A 19,833-nucleotide genomic window follows, 5' to 3' on the forward strand; every position below is an offset into this window, starting at 1 on the left:
GCTAAAAAAAAATCCTGGATCCGCCCCTACATGTGTTACTGGCTAAGCAATAGATCTTCCATTATACGTGCAATGACGGGATTATCGAAATTTCCAAATTATTCGGATGAATTAAAGTTAATGCACAATATCAATTTCGTATAGGTGTTGGCAGGGCCGTATCAGGACGTTTTTCAGGAGTGGAGGGGGGAGGGGGTTACAAAAAACTTACAAAATACATTAAAAAAATTATATTCATTTTTGGTACGAGTCGGACAAACATTTCGGGGGGATTCAAACCCCTTAACCTCCCTGGATATGGCCTTGGGTGTTAGGCATAAAAATACAAGGAAATACATTACATAAAAACATTTCATAAATGATAGTCAATGAAAACCTTGATTGTTCAAAGAGAATGATTGCCATTGGTTGCTAGCGACGAAAATCAATTACAACCGCTTGCAATAAGTTATACTGAATGCGGGGATGGAAATATTCATTTGTGAACCCCCAGAGTTACTATTATTATTATTAGTCAGACACAGGCCCGTATATAGATGGATTTTTTTTAGGGAGGAGACTTCTTAACTAAAACCAATAAAGAAAAAACATACACCTTGAAAAAGTAAAAGAGAGAGAGAGTGAATGAGTGAGAGAGAAAGGGTAAATGGAGAGTAGAGAGAGAGAGAGAGAAAGAGAGAATGGAAAACTATATTCGTATAATTATCGTCGACAACTAGGCCGCATCCAGGATTTTGTTCGGGCTTTAAAAAACGCTTCAAAAATTGCTAAAATGAGCCTTTGTTAACTTTTTACGAATCGGCCACATTCAAGAGGGGAAGGTTGTATTAAAAAAAACCACCCCCCCCCTCCGGATACGGCCTTGGTAGCCAAAGTGCATGTGTATTTGGTTGGAATCTATTAGTAAGTCGCAAAAAAAATTGGATATAAGTTTTAATGATTTCTCATCGGTCACGAGTCACACAATTCTCAAGAGCACATTATCTAATCCATAGGAAATAAAAAATGAGATATCCCCTGGTACATCAATTCAGAATCAGATTGAAAGAAAATATTGCCTAGAGGATACTAGAGAATCATCATTTACAGCCTGAGAAAAACTCATTAGTTTTGCGCAAATGAAGAGCAAATTAATTAATTCTAAAATTGCATTTCGAATAATAACCAAATAAATGATTTGTGGTTCAATCCATATTCCCTCCTTTCAAAAAAAAAAAACTTACCGCATGGATTAGTTCTAGAAGAATTGGGTCCTGATTTGGTTGAATGTTCAAATTTTCTAGTTCGTAGCTAACAACTTGTCGGGCAAATTCAACCTGAAAAACAGAAAAACCCAATGGAGAAAAAAGAAGCATTGAAAAAGAACAAACAAAACGAGGGTTGGCATGGGAAAAGGCCTATAACCAAACCAAAAAAAGGGAAAAGTATTACATTTTGTTCATAGAGTTATATAGCTTTATGGATAGGATGAAAGCTAAGGCACTTGAACCATTATAACCTACAGCATTACGACCTTGAAAAAAAACAAAACATTAAAATAAGTGCTATCTCCCAGTTTTACCATTATCAAACAACGACGAAGAGATTTTTAAACACTAAAACATGATAATTCTATCTTCATTAATTACGATTCAACGAAAAATTGCTGGTTTTGTTAGGTATTAATTTAAAAAACAAAGTTTTTCCGAGGGAAGTAAAGAGCGAGGATGAAACTTAAAACGGACAAAAATTATTACTTCACAGCCTATCTAGTATATATAAATAAAAATGATACAAATAAACCAACTAATTATACTTCCTTATGCTTTTAGAATTATAGAAAACTAGCGCTTTACTGAAAACACAAAAGTCAAGTATAAAAACCAGGAAAATTGATTTGGGAGTCAAAAGTGAGTATGTAGCCTGAGAACAATAAACGACTTTATAAAGCTTTTCATAGTCTTACACCAGACATCAGTAGCTTTCAGTACACAATTAAAGTTACCTCAAAAAACCTAAGCGTAAAATAAAATATATTTTTTTAATAACCGCAAAGCAAATGAACAGTATAAAGAAATATTGGAGTGATTTATGAGGTAGCATTTTGGTCTCACCAGCTATAATACCAATAGTGAGTAATATACAGTATTAAATTGTAAGAAATATGCTTTAGTATTACATGAAATGAAGATCAAATAAGACATAATATGAACTCTGGAAATCCGATTATTTCAATCTATATAACTGTGAATTTCAAGCTATGATACAAATTCTAAAGCTAGTTTATGGACCTAATACTATCAAGATGGCTTTACTTCGAACTGGTGGACAAACTAATCAAGCATGTCCTTTTCAGAACCAAAATGAGAGCCAGTCATTGAACTGAGCCATTGTGCTGAAGTGATACCAAATTAAACGAAAAGAAAGCAACAATGCTAAAATGGATTGTTGCTTTATCTTAAAAGGGACTGGTCCTAAAAGGGATTGGCAATATTTTTATTGTGTAAAAATTGTCTTTAATTGGTTTGTTTTTACTGTACCGAAACTCCTATATTATTTTGTGTTTTCAGTAAAGCGCTAGTTTCCTATAATCCCAAATAAAAAGTTTTTTTTGAATAAATTATAAATTATGGTGGCTAAAATTTATCCCTCTGTTTTTTTTTTTTTTTTTTTTTTAAGATGAGAGATGACTGTTTAGAGACTGCATAGTTTTTCGTCTGTTTTTTCTTTTTTGCGTATTTCTTTGATCTTGAATGAATAAGAAATCATTTATATATTGTTGTTTCACTGCTTAACAGAGGCATTTTAGGTTCCTAAACTGAGCAGCATAATATTGATTGTAGTACAATTTTTTAATTTTTCGGTTGAAATAAACGCATACCTACCTACCTACCGAAAAGCATGGGAAACATAATTAGTTGTTTATTTGTACTAGTTTTATTTATATATATATATATATATATATATATATATATATATATATATATATATATATATATATATATATATATATATATATATATATATATATATATATATATATATATATATTAGATAGGCTGTGAATTAATAAGCTTTGTCCGTTTTAAGTTTCATCTTCGTTCTTTACTTCCCTCAGAAAAACTTTGGCTTTGTAAATTAATTTTTGTTAGTTTTTTCTTAAAATTTAATGTAGAACAACGCTGCCATGATCTTTTTTTATACGGAGCAACGTATGCCCGTTTTAAGTTTAATGTCACTCTTTAGTTTCAGTTGAAAACCTATTTTTAATATAGTTTCTAATTATCATCAATCTAGGGGAGATAAGACACCTCTAGAAAATACCGCAGACAACCTTCACAGCTACGAAAACCTTTCAGTCTACAACATAAACTTCACTATCCATACTTCACAAAACAATACATGCTTTTCAGGAACGTTTGTTTTTCGATGAGCAAAAAGCTGTTTTTACTCCGCCGACTTGGCCTGAAAAAGCCATAATAAAGACAGGGCTTTATAAATCACCTACTGACTAGCAGAAACTAGAAGGCTACAGTAATGAAAGAGAGTTGTTTAAGAGTTCATTTAAAAGCTTATATGTATACCTAATCGCTATTTATACATTTGACTTGATAGCATATTCCTACAAAGTTCACTTTCGGTTGTTTGCCGCATTCTTTAAATGGAAAACGTGTCTTTCCAATGAAACGGACCAAAAAAAGGTGCTTTTCAAAACCTAGGCAGAAGCAAAAAACTAAGGGGGCAAGGACGCCTCTTCCCCTCAATTACCACCGTTAGAACTAGCAGACAGACTTCATCGCAGAGTGAGGTTTGAAGATTCAATTTAAAACTGTTGATCATTCAAGTTTAATTTTTGGTAGATTTTTAGTTGAAAAGTTTTTAGTTTGGGCATTACAATCATAGCATTTTATGCTTTCAAGATTTTCCACTTAAAAAGTGGCACCAAGAGTGTTGTTTTCAGTGCTAAATCATATTTATTAATGGTAGAATTGATAAAAAGCACGTAGATATGAGCAGAAGTTTTCAAATGAGCCATTAAACATTACTCTGTAAAGTTCTGGTAGCCCACTACACCCAGCTTTTCCACTTGAGACATGGCACCAAAAGTGCCATTTTTAGTGCCATTTGAAACTTGCAGATGGTGGAATTTATAGGAAGAACGTAGATATGAGCAATGCCTTTTATATGATATATCAACAGTCTAAGATGTTCTTGTAGCCCGCTAGCCCCACCCCCCGAGAAACGGCATGAAGTACTTTTTTCATGCCATATGGCACTTGCAGAGGGCGGAATTTAAATAAAGCACGGGCTCATGAGATATAGCTTTTGAATGAGCTCTTAAACATATCTCTATGATGTTCTAGTAACCCGCTAGGCCTGGAAAAAAGAAGAAAAAAAGACTGTTTTAACATTTTTTAACTTTTAGTTACTATGGGCTGTGGTTCGCTCTTTACTTGGTTGCAGCTAATGCTTCAACCATGACAAAGAGTTCATTGCAAATTCTCTCCAGAAACTAGTTGAATTGAAATTTGTGAAATCTAATAGACGGTAGAATTTTTAAAAAACCTAGTTTTTTAAACTTAAAAAAACTTTTAAATTTAGAAAAAAACAGCAATAGCTTTTTAATTGAGCCATTAAACATCTACCTACGATGGTATGGTAGCCTGCTAATGTTTAAGTAGCTTATTGATGAGCAGACGATTTATAAAACTTACTAAGGGAGCTGGGAGGGTGAGTGTACGGGGGGGTTCTTGTAAATTTCCAGTTGAGGGTTCTGGAACATAACTATTGCAATAGTACCTGTTTTGTACTTCAGAGCTTTTCCACTTAAGAAGTGGCACCAAAAGTGCTGTTTTCAGTGCTATACCGCACTTACGAATGGTAAAAGTGATATAAAAAAAGCACATAAATATATGAGCAATAGCTTTCAAATGAGCCATTAAACATCACTATTATAAGTTCTGCTAGCCCAGCAGCCCCAGCTTTTCCCCTTGAGACACAGCACCAAAAGTGCCGTTTTTAGTGCCATTTGGAACTTGCTGATAGTGAAATTTATATGAAGAACGTAGATATGAGAAATATTTGTTATATAAGCAATAAAAGATCTGTCTACGATGTTCTGGTAGCCTGCTAGTGCCACCCCTTGAGAAATGGAACAAAAATTGTCATATGGCACTTGCAGATGATAGAATTTATATAAAAAAAAAGCACGTAAATATAAGAAACAGCTTTTTAATGAGCCATTAATCATCTCTCTATGATGTTCTGGTAGCCCGCTAGGCTTGTTGAAAAAAAGAAGAAAAACAGAATTACAGATAAGTGCTACCGATGCAAAAAAGTGATTTTCCAAAATGTTCCAGGAGGGGGGCTGTAATTTCCCTGTTGATTTTCTCAGGAAAAAAACGTATTGAAGAGGAAAACTTTGGTTATTTCTTTTTTTCATATGATAAATTTATGATACGAAGAAAGTTTATCATAAAATAAACTTAGTGATATGAAAAGTGCACTTTTGCAAAAAAATATAAAAAAAATACGGAATAAGATGGGTCCATGTTCTTGACAGCAGCATAATACTGATTGTAATACAATTTGTAATTTTTTGGTTGAAATTCTTGACAGGTTAACTAGGCTACTTCAATTAAGAATAAGCTAACTAAAGCACAATAAATAGACAATGGCATGAACTTGAAACCTTTCTGCATTTGAAATTGTGTCCTAAATATCACCCTCGCCACTGTGGATATGGGCGTTTTCAACAGATATGACGCATCAAGTGCATTATAAAGTAGGTTCTTCGTGAGCATCACATAAACACGCAAGTGACATAAACTGATTTAAAATTATTCGACCTTGGAAAAAAATATACAAAATGCAAATTAATTATAATTTTTAATTGAGTTTTAGCAACACTAAGAGTTCATCTGAGCAAAAACCTCGCACAGTAAAATATCGAGGAATCAGAGTATCATCAATCATCATTGTCTAACTCTATACCAAGCAGAAACATAAATCGTATTCTGTAGCCTGAGTGACGGATAGGAAATTGTTGTTTAAAGAATGTGCATTGACATGCCTGTCCATAAGATGGATAGATCCCGTGCGGGTACAGGCCTTGTCAATACGTCGGACAACCCGTCCTAGGAGGCAAAATAGATAGTCAATAATCTGACTAAGGGGTTAAAACTTGTCAGGTTAGGACACCGAAGTGTCTTCATTGCCCCAATCTTGAGGTAAATACTCAGGATACTTTATAGGATATTTTGGTACTTATTTTTGCGTTTTTGTCATAAAAAAAATAATTTGATTATTTCAAATTAAGGGTATTTCTCCCAGAATATACCATTTTTCTAAGCAATAAAATCTTTCAAATCACCTAGATAAACAGTGTTTCACTTGCTTTCGAAGTAAAGCAGTAGTAAATGAAATATTGAAAAAAGTAATTGCCGAAAACGAGCTTCTGATTTTTGCCAGATGACATTCATTAGCCTGTTTCTTATAAGTTTTAGAATATTCAAAGAATTATACTCACGATACAAGAGAAGGGTGAGAGATTAGGGCGACGGTAAGATTAAAGTTCTGTAAAAGCTCCATTACTGTTTATCTATTAATAATAGAGAGGGCAACATCCAGGATTTTAGGGGAGATGGAGGGTAACAAAAAATTGCAAACGCAATAAAATTTATTTACGTGTATTTTCTACTTAATTACAAGTTGTTCAAAAACTTGGGAAGGAGGAGGGTATAACTGGATGACCACCAGCCCCAGGACAGGGCCCTACTATCAGCAAAGCCTATCAATTTTTTTGGTAGGCATGAGCGGGGAGGGATATCTACTTTTTTCGCTCCTCACAAAATAATATGTTTTACGTCCTTTTTAAATGCTTGTTGCTCCACGGAATTTAGGCTAATAATAGACTAATCTTTTTGATTAGTCAATATTTTTTCAGGCTGCTTAAAAATCCCTACTCTAATACGATAAATGTTCCCTTCAAATTGATGCTCAAAGGAAAAAAAAAATATACAAATTGAAAGACAAAATAAGGAAAAGATACAGAAATTTCTTCTTATAAATTTCTCCGTATAAATTGACGCTGCTTATTTATGTTGCCGTCTCTAAACATTTAACTAGCAGTGTTTTAACCAACTAACTTAAAAAAAAACACATTTTTTCTGAGGGAAGTAAAGAACAAAATTAAAACTTAAAACGGACAAAAAATATTACTTCACTGCCTATATATATATATATATATATATATATATATATATATATATATATATATATATATATAATATACTAGGACAAATAAACCAAAAATTATGTTTCCCTATGTTTCTAGGATTATAGAAAACTAGCACTTTACTGAAAACACAAAATTCAAGTAATAAAAACAGATGTTGATAATATTGATTTGGGATTCAAAAGTGAGTATGTAGCCTGAAAAAAACTATTCTTTAAAGCTCTTCATAGTCTTAAACCAGTTGTGGTATCAGTAACGTTCAGTATACAATTAAAAATTATCGTAAAAACATAAGCGTAATTTTTTTTTTAAGCCTCAGTCATTGAACAGCATACAGAAATATTGGATTGATTTATCAGGTAGCATTTTGGTATCGCCAGCTATAATACCAATAATGAGTAATATACAATCTTAAATTTTAATAAATATGCTTTAATATTACTTGAAATGAAGATCAAATCAGACATAATGTTAACTATAGAAATCCGGTTATTTCTCCCTAAATAACAGTGAATTTCAAGCTATGATACAAATTCTAAAGCTAGTCTATAGTCCTAATATTATCAACAGGGCTTCCACTTTTAGGGAGAATACCCTATTTTAGGGAGAAATCACTTCTTTCAGAGATATGTATTTTGAATACAGGGACAAAGGGAAATCTGGGGTAAAGTAAGGATTTTCAGGGAAATCTGGAGTAAAGTAAGGATTTTCAGTGAAAGTTTGATTTTTCAAACAAAAGTCTGAAAAATTTATCATTGTAATAGTTTTAGTGAAAAAGATCTAAAACTTCATGTTGAAGTATTGGACATGGTTAAGTGTAGTGATGGATCAGCTGAGGGTCTGGCTAACTCCATCAATTAAGTCATTGAAAAAAGTTCGATTCCCTGGCAAAATGTTGTTGGATTTTGTGCAGATACTACTAACGTTATGTTTGGAGCCAATAAATCTGCTTCAGCGCTAATGAAAGCCATGATGCCTCATTTCTTGAATGTGAAATGTTCGTGCCATCTTATTCATTTATGTTCATCATATGCATACTTGTCGCTTTCCAAGACACTAGAAGACCTGGCATGAAATATCTATGTCCACTTTTCCAGGGTTGCTTCCAGGCGAGATAAGTATGCCGAATTTCAGAAGTTCTTTGGATGCAAAGCACTCCCAATTCTTCCACCAGGACAGACCCGTCGGTTGTCCCTTCAGGCCTGCATAAAGAGGCTTATTGAGCACCGGGTTGCTCCTACCCATTATTTCATAGAAACCACGTTTGACGACCCAAATATAACCAATGACCTTATCTTGTCAACATTGCTGAAGTGCATATCACTGATCTTATCATTACCCTTTAGTACTGCACCAACTGAGACTTTGTTTAGTCTCCTGAAATTAATCAAAACAGACATTCGAAATAGTTTCGAGAACTTCACAATAGTCTCATTTATTCGAGTCAGTTACTGGTTGAAAAACGAAGATAAAACTTCATCAACTGTCAGCATACCGAAAGCTGTTGCTGGCTTCAAGACGAAAGCAAACGCTACGTGCGATGAAGTGCTGGAGATGACACTTACTTGAACTTTTTTATGCGTTCTCGATAGTGTAAAACACTCCATGGATATCATTATCTGAAGTAAAAAATAACACTTCAATTCTACGTTACGTTTTTCATGTAGATTGTATGGAAATCTAAGGCAAAATATCTCTTTTTTCTAGGGAGAAAAATAGGGAGAAATTAGATCTAAAGAAAAGGAATTTTAGGGAAAATTAATATAAAAAAAAGGGGAAATTGAAACCAAAGTTGAAACCCTGATTATCAAGATGGCCTTACTTCAAAATTGACTACAAACTAATCATGACATGTCCTTTTCAGAACAAAAATGAGAGCCAGTCATTGAACTGAGCCATTGTGCGACAGTGATACCAAATTAAACGAAAAAATAAATAAAGCAACAATCTTAAAATGGATTGCTGCTTTAACTTAAAAGGGGTTGATCCTAAAATGCATTAAAAATATTTTAATTCTGTAAAATAGTTTGCTTTTACTGTACCAAAACTCCTATATTGTTTTGTTTTTTAAGTAAAGCGATAGTTTTCTATAACCCTAGAAACATAGGGAAACATAATTAGTTGGTCTATTATAAATTAGATAGTCTGTAAAGTAATAATTTTGTCTGTTTTAAGTTTCAACACCGCTCTTTACTTCCCTTGGAAAAACTTTCTTTTTATAAATCAATCTTTGCTCGTTTTTGATTAAAATTTAATGTAAAAACAGCGCTGTCATGATCTTTTTTATTTATACAGAATAATTTCCATTCGTTGTAAGTTTGAATGTCACTCCTTAGTTTCAGTTGAAAACTTATTTTTAATATAATTCAAAATCATCACCGATCTAGGGGAGATAAGACACATCTAGAAAATACTGCAGACAACCTTGACAGCTACGAAAAACTATCAGTCTATAACATAAAGTTCATCATCCATACGTTACAACTATACATGTTTTTTGATGAACAAAAAACAGTCTTTACTTGGCCAGCTTCACCTGAAAAAGCCATAATGAATACAATGATTTATAAATTGCCTACAGACTAGCAGAAAATAGACGGCTACTGTAACAAAAGAGAGTTGTTTAAGGGCTCATTTAAAAACTTATATTAATGCCTAATCGTTTTTTATAAATTTGACTTGATAGCATATTCCATAAAGTGTACTTTCAGTTGTTTCCCGCATTTTTTTAAATGGAAAAGTGCCTTTCCAATGAAATGGAACAAAAAAAGGTGCTTTTCAAAACCTAGGCAGAAGCAAAAAACTAAGGGGGCAAGGACGTCCCTTCCCCTCAATTACCGCCGTTAGAACTAGCAGACAGACTTCATCGCAGAGTGAGTTTTGAAGATTCAATTTAAAACTGTTTATCAATAAAGTTTAATTTTTGGTAGATTTTTAGCTGAAAAGTTTTTAGTTTTTAGTTTCCCCCATTTTTTTTTTTAAATGAAAAAAGTGCCTTTTCTAATGAAATGACCAAAAAAGGTGTTTTCAAAACCAAGGCGGGAGCTAAAAAATTAAAGGGACAAGAACGCCCCTCCCCTTAATTACCGCCAATAGAACTATCACACAAGCTTCACCACAGAGTGAAGTTTGAAGGTCCTTTTAAACAAAGAGAGATGCGCACACTTATCAAAAACAGTAATAAAAGCTACTTATTTGAAAAAAAAGGACACTAAAATCATAATATGAAAGTTTAAGGTTTAAGAGGGTGTCAGACCTGAAATCCTCCTCTGTTTCTCCGGACATGTCGGTTTTATTTAATTATAGCAAGATGAGAACTATGGCAGGTTAGGCAAGTACCCAAAAAGGTCTCCTGCCCCCTAACCCATATCTCAAGGTTTTCACTGCTACCCTAGGGATTTCCCACTTTCCACCACTAGGTGTACATCCCACACGTGGGCCGCACGGTACAGCCACACTTTTCATAAGCTTCATAACGCTTGGCGCAGTTCCTTCACCCTTGGCACACTTTCGCCTCGTTTAGCACGCGCCACCTGCAGTACATGATTTCTGAAAGTTGGCAATCCCTCGCTGTTACTCATAATCTGCTATAATCTCCATTAAATTTTTTATGTATTTGTTTTCAATTAAAAACTATTTATATGTACAGCTCCCGAATCAAGCTCTTCTAATCAAAATTCAAGTTAAAGGTATCAATAATAGGGACGAGTCTGAACTATGTCAACAGTTAAGTCCTGTAAAATTTATACATTAAGGGGGAAAACTAAAAAACATGATTATATTTCAGAGTCCGACAAATTCCCATTGAATTGTAAATGCGAAATAAATGTAAAACTGAGCATCCAAAGGGAAATAAAGACAAATAAAAGAAGGAAGAAAAACGTATGACTGTGGATCAGCTATTGTGAAGAAGGAGAATTTGTTCGTTGTGTCGGCAGTAGGGAAGGGATGCCAGATATCTAAGAGCAAATTTTAAAGCTAAAATCCTCTAAATCTCCATAAGCCTTCAGATAAATATAGGAGGAGGATGGGAATTAATCTCTCATTTCCCTTCAGTTAGACTAAGCCAGAATAAGGGTACTGCTGGGTGATAATTCCCTTCTGATTGAAAAAAGATGTCTGTTTATTTTGAAGCTTTATTTAACTAAACTAATTTGTTTCATATTTCATAAAATTATATGCAATGATATAAAATACGCATCAGCTATGTGAAGGACGGATGGTGGATCAATTTTTAGTCGGGAGGGGGAGATATGTCTCAAAGATTGCATTTTAATGCTCTCATTGATCATTCAGATAAATATAGAATGAGTTCTAGGAAGGGGGTCTTGATTTCCTCTCGATTTCCAAGAATATTTCTGGTCTACGGCTATATTATGAAAGACATGAGTAACATTAAACCCTGAAACATCCCGAATTTATTCCGTATAGGAGGGGGGCTTCCTAGTCCTCACTCCCAACTCACCCTTATAGCCGTAGAAACTTCGAAGGACGCTCATTCGATAGAAAACTGAAAGCTCTAGTACTTTTTGATATTTAGTCCTTTTATAGCCCCTTAAAACATCTGAGTAACATTTCAAGATGCCTTTTTTTCAGAATAGTTGTAAATATTAGTAAGTATGCATCCAAGGATAACATGGCCCCCGGGATAAAGGCCATAAATTATGAGAACTATCGATTCTTTGCAGATAGATTTTAGCCGAAATAGGAGGGCGGCGGAGTGTTTGATCTTAGGGGTCCAGTGGCGTGAAACTTTCAAGGCTTATATCCTTGAAAGAGATCATCAATATTTTGCAGTGGAGACGGGGAGGGTTAGGGGCCTGGAAATAAGTCACAAATTTGTTTTCCTCTGATCAACTTGAAACTTGCAGCCGTAACTCATTGGGCCAAAGGTACTAATACACAAAAAAAAAATATTCAAAGGATTGGTCGCCCCTCTAACAAAGGGGGCAAAAAAAAGGATCAAATTTTTTCGATTGGCCAGAAACTTGTATGAAATTTTGGACTAAAGAGGACCCCCATACAGGTGGAAAAAAAAAAGATTGCTTCCCCTCAAAATATTGCCAAAAAAGTGCCAAAAAACTTTTTACTACCTAATTCAAAATAGAAAAGGTCATCTTAAAAACTTGGAAGGGGACTCACTCGATTGGATATCCAGCCCTCCTTTAACTCCTATGATATAGAAACGAAATTTGGACATAATTGGTTCAGAAATTTCCAAATATCTAATAATTTTGCCTTCATAGCCTCAGTGTTAAACTTTATGTTACCCTGCTATGGTGATTCCATCCCCCAGACACGAAAAAAGCATTAAAATAAAATGAAAATGTAAAAATAGATACTTCATTATTCCAGATTCTTCCAAAATTCATTCTTTTCTTCATTCTTCTTATTTATCAGACTTTCTCCGAGGCTGCTCAACATTATATGTGGGAGGAATTTTTACGTTTGTGGGGATGAATTTTTCCGCAGCAAGAGAATATTTCCGCAGGAGGGTATTTTTGACAGGGGGCTGGGACATATTTTTCCAAAGGGGAAAATTTTCTGTGGGGAGGGGGGACGCAAGTGGGAATTGACCTAGCAACTTATATCTGCAGGAGGCCTAGACCAACCATTTACCCTCGGAAATATATGCGTGTCTCAGTGAAGTTAATAATTGAAAACGTTAGGCTTACCTCTTCTTCTGTTATATTGGGCCTAAGAACAACATCTGCAATAAGCCTAATCACATCATTTAAACCATTGGACTCGGCTGAGGCGGCATATATGAAAGTGTCCTTAGTTGACTGACAATCGCATATACCACCATGCTTCTCAAGCGAATGGAGAATCTTTTCTCGGTCGCCATAAGATTTACTAGACTAGAATAAAAAAAGGTTAATTTTTATAATAGTGCTTAAAGGTCATTTTAGGTATTTAGATCCAGCAGCTTTTTGTCAGATGAGTCTTTCTAGCGTAAGGTAGTCAGATTTAACAAATATTTAAAGAATCAACACGTGTTTGACAAATTCTCATTTCCTTTCGTCAGTTTATAATTTGTTATGAAATGCTTGAGTCAACAACATCAATCCAGCCAAGTTAAAATAGATACATAATTGAAGCCCAAACATTTACGAAGATAAATATATCTTGTTGTTTAAACCCCACCAAGTTTAGAATCACCATTTAACATATTATGGTTGCAGCAGTAGCTATAACCTAGAAAAGAGCAAACAAAGCCCCATGGAAATGGATGCTGACATCTAAAAAACAAGTTTTTAAAGAAAATGGCAAGCGGGAAGTATTACAAATGAAATACTATTTAGATCATTATAGTTTTCATTCATATGCACCTGGACATGGATTTTTGCGAGGGGCACCCACTTTCCGGCACTCGTTGAACATCTCAGAATACCAATTCTGCCACACAGTTCTGCCCTGCTTAGCAGTATCAACCGCGCTTGATACACATCACCTGGTGTGCATTATTTATAAAAATTGGCGCTCCCTCGGATATGTGATATCAAGAATGAATTTTGAAATTAAGCCTAATACCCCTCACAATGGTGTTAAATTGAAATAGAATGCCAAATATTGAAATCTGAACTTCAACTGACGTTTTATGGTCACCCCTTTCAACATTAAGGGAAGTTGCACGGGTGTCACTGAGGTGTATCCTTTCTGCCCAAGGGCAATCATATCGAACCAGAGCTCATAGAATCTCAGAAGAGGGCTCACTTGAAAGAAAATACATAGAACCCCTATTTAAATAAAGAAATTGTTTACAGCATAGTAACGCTTTCGTTTTTACCACTCTAGTTCAACACACAAGAAAAGTAGGTTAGTCCTCTTTTTTTGTTACAACCCTTTCTTTTTTTTGAGTACAACTAAATCTTCTGTACAATAGTGAGAAATGGTCTTCTTGAATGAATTAACTTTACACATACACACGTATTGGTGTGTGAGATTTTAGCCTATGTCCCTCTGTAATATCAAGATATTTATTATTTTTCTCAACTAGAATGGATAAGGCAAGCGAAGCTGTCAATTTGATGATTTAAAGGGAGGACATCCAGTTCTCTGAGGTAGTTTATATTAGTTTTGTATTTGAGGTCACAGCATTTATTTCGGTTAACTTTGATAGCTCATAGCTCACCCACTTAGTTTTAAGAGGGGTCTAGATTTTTCACCTCTAATTTTTCTTTTAATTTTACTTCGCCTTGGTCATCCAAATAAAGGTCCAAATTCGGTTCCAGCCTTAGAATTAAATCTTATTGGCTAAATCATCGTTACAGATGGGGCAATTAGTTCGGCATTACCAAAGTTCCATTGTTATTAGGGCTTAGACTAATTGGCTTTGATTCAGTGAAGGCAATGGCCATAGAGGCAGGGCTGCATCCCTGATTATTCTTTGGGGAGGAGGAGGGTGCCAAAAAACATGAAAAAAACGCATTGCTTATATTCATTTTTGTTATATTTTTACGAGTTGGACAAACATTTCAGGGAGTTCAGACACCCTACCCCCCTCTCTAGACACGGCCTTGCACAGAGGAAAATGATAGTACACTGTGGTAAATTATTTAGGAATAGAATTAGATTGAGTCGAAATAATAAAATTAGTTTATGTCTCAATATTAGCCAAAACTTATTTATAAAACTTATACAGGATATTTTTTTAGCCTTGGTCAGCAAAATTGAGCTTCGGAATCTGTTCTGACCTTAGAATTTGGCTAAATCTTAGTTATGGATGAGTGAAATAGTTCGGCACTAACAAAATCTCAATAATATTGGACCTTAGTCAAAACTAGCTTCAATTCGGGTATGCCAATGGCCACTGTATAAAACTATTTGCCATATGCTGACAAGGAATACACAGACACTTGGGGAAAGTATTTCATGGAAGCTTATTCAGGGATACTATTGATATTCTTGTTTACTGGTTCGGCATTGTACGGCTGATATCTCGTATGCTAAAACGTTTTCTGATACAAGACAGTTTATTATGTCTTACATTGAGCGGAACTGATAAATATCACGTATGTCTTAAACTACCTTGTGACATACACAATCGCACTTAGTATTGTTTTCTAGGAGTTCGAGTTAAACTTCTATTTCAGCAATATCTTTAAATATTTCGATTTAGCACTTGTGCTTTACAGTTGGGGAACCTGAAACACCGTACATGGCTTCAGTCGAAATTTTGCGTTAAACTCCGGTTTCGTTATAGTCCTTGTGGATCAAATCAAAATTACGCAGAGCGCAAAGAATGCATTCCATTCGTAATTCTTTGAGTTGAACAATGCTCGACTAACAAGGGTAAACCTTATGATTGACGAGCAAGGCGGTAGGGAGGGAAGGGGAAAGGTTAGAAGTCCTGTTGCAAATATAGCCGTATTTTTGAAAAATCTGAGTAAATAAATAAAGTATTTCAGTGGATAACATTTTAAGGCAAGTTACTACTGAATGTTTCACAAGCACTGCCGTCACCCACCGAATAGCGGCCACAATTGAAGATTAATCCGCGGTGCAAATACAGAATTAATGTAAAGAGGAGGGTAAAATGTGGCTTCCCATCGGTATTTTTTGCACCTGCAACCCTGTAATCAGTTCAAGTCTCGACATTCGGGTGGTATGTACATCTAAAACCAACATCTGGATCCGTCCTTGTTTAAACTGGAAGCCAAATTTTACTTTTAAATTTAGATTAATACGAATTCTTAAAGATTAACGTAAATTTTAAATGCATTTTATATATATTTCGGGGAAATATTCAATTGACATACGAAGTGCCTGAATAGATAAATAATTTTGAAGATTTTGGATAACAGAAAACTACTTGATCAGCAATTACTCCAAGGACAAATGTTTGTACTAAATAATAAAAAAAAATTCCAAACACCCACAGGCTTGCACGAGATTTTCTAAAGAATGTTTTTACTAGTTAATTTACGGAAGATTCCCAACAAAAATGACAGAATAATTTCACCTAGAAATTGTAGATACTATCGAAAATGTAACGACTTTTTAAAATTTGGTATGACAAGAGTTATATCAGGAACACTTATGGCTATAAACTGGCTATAAAGTACTGTAGTTTTTTTTCAGGTTGGATACCAATTTGGAAGATTTTGGGTAAAAAATATTACTTGATCATTGTTTTTCAAAACAGAGCGTTCTGTATATCCAAAAACGGAAAAAAATAAAACAAGCACCCACAGGTTTGTGCGAAGAATTTTTTTTTATTACGGGCGGATTCAGAGGAAACAAAACGAAGGAAAATAACTCATATGATTCAATTAAAGATCCAGTGGCTGTTTTGAATTCAGTTTAAAACAGTTGCATTAACACATAAAAAGTAAAAAGAATAAAAAAATTGAAGTGAAATAACTTCAAGCGATATTAAGTTTGAACTTCAATGGCAGCTCTGTGTTTATTTGGATTCAAATTTTGTGAATAGAGACACCTTTTCTCTATTTTTAACCTCTATATATCTAATAAAACAATTGTGGTTATTTTACCATATAGAGAATAAGCTAATTAAAAAAGATTGTACCAAAAAATACCTATTGTCCCCATCATCCAATTAAAGCATAAAGTAAAATACAAATATCATTTTTATTTCAGTCTTTAAGTCAACTTTACAATTTTGGAGCGTTCCAAAATGTTATTTTAACTAAATATACTTCAATGAAATGTTTAAACACAAGATTGTAACACAAACAGCACAATAGAGGAATAATAAAATGGCAGAGACATTTCAACCAAACACTGTAGATGCTAATAAAAATTAAATGCCATTTTTAAACTTTTTGCAAAATAGTTGCATTAGAAACCCTCCTTTTAGTTTAACTATCCTCGAAAACACCTAGTATAGACCTATCCTTGAACACCAAATATAAAGAAATCAAAGGGAGGAAACTCTTTTTGTGCATCGGTATTTCCAAAGCCTTTTTCGAGTATTGGTTTTAAACTGTGTGTTGCTTGTATATTATGCTCCAATTTATAGTAATTTTAAATTATAATCTATATCTATATTATTATAACTATATTCGAATTATAATCAAATTTATATAATTATAACTACAATATGTACTATAATTATTATACTTTATATTTACAATTACGAGTAATTATAACATATTTATAAATTACCCGTTATACGATATCAGTTAAAGATTAATTTAGGTTAGAATAAAAAGTGCCATACTCAATTTGTGCTTCAAGGCTTGCTTTATGATGTTTTAATTTTTCATACAGATTAGAATAAGGACTAGCTAGCTCAATTTGCACTACATCGTCCTGTAAATCATATAAATTAAGATTAGATTAAAATAAGTATAAATAATAATATATAATAATAAAAATAAATAGTATAATAATATAAACAATAATAGATAATAATAAAAATAATAATATAAAATAATAAAATAAGTAATATAAATAAGTGTAGATTAATGTAGCAATATCAGAAATTCACAAAAAGAATTTTGGCTACACAATTCTGTACAATTTTTAGAAGCCAGTTCTTATTGTTTTGATTTCAAAATAGCACTTTTTATAGCGAATGACTTATTCAATAAGGATTTCAGAAACACTGGCTTCCGAGGTACTTTGAGATCCTTGAAAATGTTTACCTCCATGATATTAGCAAAGCTTTCCTAATCTTAAGCTGTTATAATTTTTTTCTGGGATTATTAGTAGCTTAGTTGACGTTTTTTGTCTGTAAACAATCAACTAAATTAACAAAAATAACTGAATTCTATCGAGGTAGTTGATTTGACAAGTCAATCGTTTTACTTTTTTAAATTTGGCTCTACTTTTAGATCTAAAGTTAGATAGAATGAAAGGAAGTTTTCATTACAAAATACATTCATTACAATTACATTTTATTACAATCACGTTAAAAATTACATATATTTCATTATATAAAATCTCGTATATAATATGAAATACCGTACATTTTAAAATATCTGAAGTAATATAATTTTAGAATATATAATTACATATCTCCCTACATTATAGTTTATATTCATTCTAATGGTTCAATGTAAAAGTCTTCTTTAAAATGCATTTTAAATAAAATACACTCATTATTATTATATTTTATTATTATTACATAATATATTACATATATTGTATGAAATCTCATATGTAGGCCTAATACAAAATACAAATATATTTTATATTATCTAAAGTAATATAATTTTACAATATATAATTACACATACAACTACAATATAATTAACATTCATTCAAATGGTTCAATATAAAATTCTTCTTGATAGAGTCAGATGGGCTCAATTTGATGTGGGATTTTCAATATCTGGCATCTTCCTTCTAGTTTAAAATTTGTAACACTATTTGTAACGTTTTTAGCCTTCCGTTCATTTTGAATTTGCATCCCTGGAGACAATTAGCCCAAAAGAAGAACAAACTAATCCGGAGTACAGTTTTTTTTTTTTTTTTTTTTTTTTTTTTTTTTTTTTTTTTTTTTTTTTTTTTTAAATCAGATTAGCCAATTCTTTATTGGTGTTCTGTATTCTATTAATATTATGGAATTAAAAAGGGAAATAAAAAACTTACACTAAATGCCAGCTTTTCTAAAAAGTGTGACACACCACTTGGATAGGCGACTTCATATCTAGACCCAGCGTCAATGACAACTGTAAGAAAAAATAAGTAAAAGTAATAGACTGAGAAAGAGAAGAGAAACAGAAAAGAGGGAGAAAATAAACTATTGAGCCAGATAAAATTGTCAACGTTGTGACATATCAAGGGTTAAGCCCTTAAGTATAAATTCATTTTCGTAAAAAAAAGTGAAAAATGTGCAAAATATAGTTAATTATGGGGTATATCACAAATGACAGATGTTGAAGAAAGGGGGGGGGCAACAGCCGTCATCCCACTGTACGATCCAGTCGGGTGCTAATGATTTTTACTTTAATTTGATGTTTCAAGTCAGTTGAAACATCATAATAAATACACAATAAATACACAATAAATACAAGACAATAAATACACAAAATGAAGTGCACAAGATTCTAGAAATTGTAACAACTTTTTAAATGGTCTTAAAGCATTAAATCGAAAAATAAACAAACACTTAATAAAAAATACACAGTAACTAAACAAGCGACTAACTTAGACATTAATGAATCAATTGTGTAAAACTTAAATAAATTGGTTTATGCTCTAATTATACCATTGTTAAATCTAATTCCATAATGTTTAATGATATTTACAATACAAAAAAATTATTCCGGTGCTATCTTTTCTTATATCTTGTGTTGACTAAGGCAGCATTGTTATTTTTTGTATTGTCCATCACCCTCCCTCCTATGACTCGATTTTTTTCTTTTTTTTACAACATACACGAAAATCAAAAATTTCAAATAGAAAATCTTGCTTCGCAGCTTTAATCGTCTCCCCCGGCCATTAACTGAGAAAAACACATCATTCGTTAAGTTTGACAAAAGGGCCAACTAACGTGGTAAATCAGATCTGTATGTTAAGAAAAAGGAGGGAAATGAATAAAAGAACGTCCATGACTTAGTAAACTATTCTTAATTTAAATTTTCACAATGAGATGTATTTTTCTTTCTTGTGATATTTTCGTGACTCGTTTAAAAAGCTAAGGG

General features: G+C 33.1%; 1 protein-coding gene across 1 annotated transcript in view; it reads right to left on the reverse strand.

Annotated features, from left to right (window-relative positions):
* LOC136035219 (mitochondrial-processing peptidase subunit alpha-like) overlaps positions 1 to 19,833 on the reverse strand; it is a 65,672-nt gene that overhangs the window by 33,451 nt on the left and 12,388 nt on the right. The window contains exons 3-5 of the mRNA XM_065716831.1: positions 18,779 to 18,858; positions 12,892 to 13,077; positions 1,224 to 1,316 (exon numbers count right to left, since the gene is read on the reverse strand). Coding sequence (XP_065572903.1) covers positions 1,224 to 1,316; positions 12,892 to 13,077; positions 18,779 to 18,858 — 359 coding nt within the window. The remainder of the gene's footprint in view (positions 1 to 1,223; positions 1,317 to 12,891; positions 13,078 to 18,778; positions 18,859 to 19,833) is intronic.

The sequence above is a fragment of the Artemia franciscana genome, chromosome 14 (assembly GCF_032884065.1).
Source record: "Artemia franciscana chromosome 14, ASM3288406v1, whole genome shotgun sequence".
NCBI classification, from domain to species: domain Eukaryota; kingdom Metazoa; phylum Arthropoda; class Branchiopoda; order Anostraca; family Artemiidae; genus Artemia; species Artemia franciscana.